Source organism: Hyposmocoma kahamanoa, unplaced genomic scaffold (assembly GCF_003589595.1).
Source record: "Hyposmocoma kahamanoa isolate Upper Pololo Valley unplaced genomic scaffold, ASM358959v1 220, whole genome shotgun sequence".
Classification (NCBI taxonomy): domain Eukaryota; kingdom Metazoa; phylum Arthropoda; class Insecta; order Lepidoptera; family Cosmopterigidae; genus Hyposmocoma; species Hyposmocoma kahamanoa.
The window spans coordinates 4,360,768-4,366,767 of record NW_020653740.1 but is presented as its reverse complement, the minus strand read 5'-3'; the positions used below and the strand labels follow the sequence as shown (position 1 = coordinate 4,366,767).

The following is a 6,000-nucleotide window of genomic DNA, read 5'->3' as shown; positions in this document are numbered from 1 at the left end:
GAAGACGTCGGTTCGAATCCGGCTGGATCGAAGGAATTTTTCTGAGTGTTCGATCTTTGTATTGATAAATTTAACAAATCATTAATACCAATTAAAGATTCTATAGAGCCTCGTAGAATGGTGACCGCCTTAGTGCGGATTAGATGTAGAGATAGATTTATTCATTCTCTCATATTTGCATAATGTATAGAATTTTAGTAATTAGTGCCATTTTAGAAACCACGAAAAACAGTAACTGTATACAATGTCAGTTTATTAACCCTTTTTGTTTTTTTCGTTTGTTGTTTGTCGCTAGGATATTTAGAATTAAAGACCGCAAACGTCAGGCAAGACAATCTTAAGGTACGCGTACCTGCTAGCGCTAGCCGTGGAAGATGAACGTCGCGCCGTTCGTAGTCGCTCGCCAGGAGAGAGCGCGGCGCGCCGGCGCACCTCTTCTTGCTCCGCCGCCAACCGCAGGATGCGTTCGCGCATCTCGCCTTCCTCACAAATATCTGAAACATACCGGTATTTCAAACGATGTAGTCGTAGGAAAGAACTAAATGTAAGTAAGTCAGGGTACGAACAAAAAACAAATTGAAAGCTATTTCATAAAAGAAAGGTTATAAAACAAATCGTACGATGATTTTGCCTCCCTTCGGCGGAAATTCTCATTAACGTTAGTGAAGAAGAGTAATTAAGTGATTGAAAACGCTAAAAGATACAAGACAGACAAATAAATTGCTGTTTTTGCCAATATTTTTAATAATTAATGTTTTCATTACCATATTTTTGTGAAAATACTCCACTAGTTTTGTATCAATAATAACAAACCATTGGAGCTACTGGATTAACGTTTAAGAGATCATATTACCTGCTGGAGTCTCATCGTGCTTATTCCTCACGTTAAGATCAGCACCGTGATGTACCAGCAGCTCTAATACTTCCAACTGTAAATAAATAAATAAACACTTTAAATACAAACGTGAATAAATTTTATCTTTTTGGACCCCTAATGATTGAAATGCAACCCATTTTGAATTTAGTATGATGTCGAAAAACGAAGCTCTTATTTAATTAAAACTCTGGCCGCAAATTAGGAACCGTGGTGCGTTCAGCGGGGCTTTCAAAGTTTAGGCGTACATTGTGCGCAAACAACAATAACCACAACAACAACAATGCACACACTCATAGCCCCGCACATATGTGTAGACAACCACAAATTACACCCAAACTTACTAGAGAAACAAATGACCTGGAATCGAACCAAGGACTCGGCATGGCAGTCCAGCATGTTAACCGTTCGGTCACAGATGCAGTTAACGTGTGTCTTGTGTTGGATACATCCAACGCTGAACGCATCACCGTTGCGAATTTGTGGCCTTTACGAAGTCTCTCTTATAAATTGTGTTGACAGTCAGCGCTATCTTTAAAATATTAATAAAAATATTACTGGCTTAAAATATTGCTTTTAAATTGAATTACCATCGTATTTTAAAGTATATACTTACATGTCCCCAGCAAGCGGCAGCGTGTACTGGCTGCCACATATCATGATCAACAACGTCTGTCGAGGCGCGATTCTCCAACAGAAACTCCACAACCTTGGTGTATCCGTTTGCAGACGCTACATGCAGCTGAAATGTTAAATAAATGTGTACTTAATAGGTGATATTATATACTACGCTGCGTTAGCAAACTATGGTGTTTATGTGACAAAAACTAAACTCTTAGAGCGCCTTCAAAATAGACGCTTGTGGAATAGCTGCAGTGGCACGGCAGCCGCGCAGCTGTGGTGCTTCAGTAATTTTTAGGTCACTTATTGTGACTGCAGAAGTGGCGCGCGCGTGTCATGACAGTAGCACTGCAACTGCGCTTCTAAGTATTGTATGAAAATTAGTAGTTGCACTGCTGCAGGCCCACAATGGTGCTACTGCAGCGTATCTACAAGCGTCTAATTCGAAGGCGCCCTTATATTACGATCGATATAATAAGATGTCCGCCGTGACCATGGAACCTGTGAAGAGCCCGAAACGCTGATTTTTCTGCGATGTCGGGGTGCCACTAACCAGTGTTTTTTTAATTTATATTCTACATACTTATACACAAACAGGTTATACCATGAATCATGGAAAGTTGAAGGTTGTACAACACAATCATATTTAAAGTACGAGTCTCCAAACCTTAAACTAGATGAAACTACTATGAAAACTAGATAAAAAGACCAGTGTCTTAAGATTTAATTTATTTGAAAAAAAAAAAGAAAAATAATTACAAGCGAAAAATTAGTTCCTTTTCCAACGTGTAGCAATCGCGAAAACCTAAAAGAACTCGATGACATTTTAAGAATTATAATCAAAATACTAAAATATCTACTTTATCATATAAAATGATGGCTTCGAAATGTGATTTCTTTATTATTGCTTCTCTCTTAAAATTTCATTCAATCATTTTCCATTGTAAGACAGAGTGTTACCTTTCCCACAAAATTAATATTACACGAGTTGTCGTGACGAGAAAAACAACATATTTGATTCTGTAAGTCGTTTTAACACAAAAAACTTAAATCAAATGCAAAACAGTCACAGACAACCGACATAGTCGGCGAGTCAGCAAAAAGGTTTTCCAACCCAGCCCAATTTATATTATGATAATAATCAGCGAGTTCTTACCAGAGTAGCTCCTTGACTATCCCTTGGCTCATCTAAATCCATTCCAGCTTTAACTAAATCCGCGACATCCATTAACATTTTCATTTCCGTCGCCGCTCTAGTATCATCGATAAGTCTTTGCGTCACACCTCTCGCCGCCATTTCACTTTCAATAGCATCTAGGGTTCTTTCCTCTTCACAAATATCATATGGCATGTTTCCGTCTCCATTCACAGCCAGTAGGTTTGCGCCACGCTGTATTAATATTCGCACTAAGTTTAAATTGCCGCAAGTAGCTGCTGCATGTAGTGGAGTCCACTTTTCACTGTCTTCTGCGTTTACGTTTGCTCCGAAATCGAGGAGTAATCTCATCATGGCCTCGTTATTGTCGATGCAGCATTGGTGTAGCGCTGTAAGACCGTCTTCATTTGTCGCGTCTGGTGTCACACCGCGTTGAAGGAGACGGCGCACTGAAATAGATATAAATCTTGACTTTACAAGAGAGAAAATATTTTATTTTGAACCGACCATGTGTATGGAAAGGCGACATGGGTCTAGATTCCACAAAATTTGATTCAATATATATTTTTTTTATAATATCAAGTGACGGAACAAAGAAGTCGTGCGCCTGATAGTAAGGTACACGCGTGTCCATAACAGTTGCGGTGCCACTCAGAGCTTTAAATCGCAAAGATCTGAGGGGCACTGTCACTGCGCCCGTCACCTTGAGATTAAAGTTGACAAGTCCCATGTGCGTGTAATTTCACAAGCACCCTTATACCCTTCAAAACCGGAAAACAGTAACGCTGACATTACTGCTTGGTGGTAGAAATAGGTAAGGAGGCAGTACTTCCCTGGACGAATTCTTTCACAAGGAGCTCTACTGCTACTAAACTGTATTCAACAGCATTATTTCAAACGAGCAATCCCTAGAATTTCTTGTTCGTTCTACTCAGGGAAGTCAGCACCGAGCGGTAGCTTAAAAAATGACGTTGTCAAATGCAAATTTTGACTTTCACTTCACAAAGAAAAAGTTTCTCAATTCGACTCTATTTTCTGTGTGTATATTGCGCGAATACTCCAACATTTGTGACTCAATTTCGATGATTCTTTTTTTTTTGTTGGAGAGGGGGTTCCTCAGTAGTGGTCCCATTCAAATTTGAAGAAAATATTCCACCTCTAAAAGTGGCAGATTAAGGGAAGAATCCGGTTTATTGAATTTCACTCACTTGCCGTTAACCTATTTCATATTGATGTAATAGCAATGAAAATAAAATATCATGGTGACGTACGCTCATCTGTGGGGCTAGCACGATAAGGCGCGACTTGAGCGAGCGCGACATAAAGCGCGAGATACTGCTATTCTCGCATAGAAATCACGCGCTCGCTCAAATCACTCTCGCGCGAGTCGCGCCCTATTGTGCCAGCCCTACTGATGACAGAAGTGGCACACAGACGAGAGGAACAACAGTGTACAGCAGCTACTTTGTGTATCTCATTATGATTGGTTTAATTAAGCGCGGACTTCCACATGTGTGAGGAGACTGCGGCAACGAACACACCGAAGGCAGATAAATAAACTTTTGAGGTTCATGAGGAGGATTATAATTTATAATTGATGATTATATATTAGCAGCCGTACAGCTCCTTGTGGAAGAGTTCGTCCAGGGAAGTACTGCCACCTTACCTATTTCTACTGCCAAGCAGTAATGTTAGCATTACTGCGTTCCTGTTTAGAAGGGTAAGGGTGCTGGTGAAATTATAGGCACATAGGACTTGTCAACTTTATGTCTCAGGGTGACAGGCGCAGTAGCAGGGCCCCTCAGATCTTAGCGATTTAATGCTGCTGTTATGGACAGGCGTGTAGCTTACCATCAGGCCGCACGACTTGTTCATCCCTTCACTTCATATTAAAAAAATAATAATAATAAACAAACCACAGTATAGGTGTCTATAAAGACATTAACCGTGCTACGGAAGTGTCCTTAAGAGTCTATACTACCTCTGGTCGAATTCAAATTTTTCCCGTCTATAGTCGTCACAAAATAATAGATCATATTTGACACATGTCATCGCAACGTAAATAGTGATGTGAACTGCAATATCGGTAACCAGTTTAAACGATTCTCACGAGAAATCGATTAAAAATTTTAGGAGTTTGTAATCGTTTAGGTTATTTTTCTGTTCATTGCTTTTCAGTTCTAGATATATCAATCAACATTTATTTAAACGTTATACAGTTTAATAGAAATAATAAGTAAGTATTTTAAGTGAGCACAACGGCAACCTGTACTTGTTGTTGTATTGTAGTTATACATTAGCATAGTTCACGAGGATAACCTGTACGTAAATAACAAAATTCTGAAGTAAAACAAAAGACCTCCTTATTGGAATTTTTTATTTATCAACGTCATCGGAAGATGAACCAAAACCATCTGTTGAGCTAGTTTCACCAGTCCATATAATTAACTCGTTTTCAATTAAATTATCAATATTAACATCTCTGTCAAAATCTTCTTTTATTAGTTTTCTAGTTTTTTCCACCACCTTTCTCCAGTCTTCCTTTGTTACTTTAGTACATGCTTCCTTTAATAAAGTCATCATTTTTTTTGTGGAGAACGGTGGCTTAGTATTATTACGTCCTGCGTAGCCTGTAAAAAAAAAACACTGTTGTAAAATAGTAATGTTCCTTCACAGTGATATTACAAATTCGAAAGTTTATATGTTACCTCTTTACATTTGTACTTTATTAAAATATGCTACTAGTACAAAATAAGTCTTAATATATACGAATTTAAAATAACAGTATTAAATGCAAAAATATTAACCTTTAATTTGAGCCCAAATCAACTCAATAGCATTGTATTGACAGTGGTACGGCGGTGTCCTTATAATTTTATGTCCATGCTCAAGTGCCAATTCATCAATTTCATACCTAAGTTTTGTAGGTCTATGCTCTCGCACTAATCTTAACAATTCCACTTTCAATAGCTCCATGTCAGCTTCGACACCATTCCTCTGTAGCCATGCCACCAAATCAGCCTTTTTATTTGCCTGAGTCGGCGCTCGATCTATTTGAACCGAATGATACGATGCATTGTCCATAATTATTGTACATTGTTCGGGGAGGTTCTGAAGTAAAGTTTTAAACCACTCTTTAAATTTGTTTGCGTCCATTTCTTCGTGATATTCTTTTGTACTTTTTGATTCAAATGCTAGTAAAGCATTATTAACGAAACCTCCCCCGGCTGATCCAGCATGGCAAATTATGAGGCGACCACCTTTTCCCATTGGCACTTTCGAGCTGGATGCTTTAGTGTCGTCGGTCCATGATTGTGGTACTGTGTGGTTTGAGTTCAACCAAGTCTCA

General features: G+C 38.8%; 1 protein-coding gene across 3 annotated transcripts in view; it reads right to left on the bottom strand.

The window, feature by feature from the left end:
* Positions 1–6,000, bottom strand: part of LOC113227894 (protein phosphatase 1 regulatory subunit 16A) — a 68,693-nt gene that overhangs the window by 19,949 nt on the left and 42,744 nt on the right. For all 3 annotated transcript variants that reach the window (XM_026460977.1, XM_026460979.1, XM_026460978.1), the window contains 4 exons: positions 2,652–3,100; positions 1,491–1,616; positions 854–929; positions 353–494 (listed from right to left, as the gene is read on the bottom strand). In XM_026460977.1, coding sequence (XP_026316762.1) covers positions 353–494; positions 854–929; positions 1,491–1,616; positions 2,652–3,100 — 793 coding nt within the window. The remainder of the gene's footprint in view (positions 1–352; positions 495–853; positions 930–1,490; positions 1,617–2,651; positions 3,101–6,000) is intronic.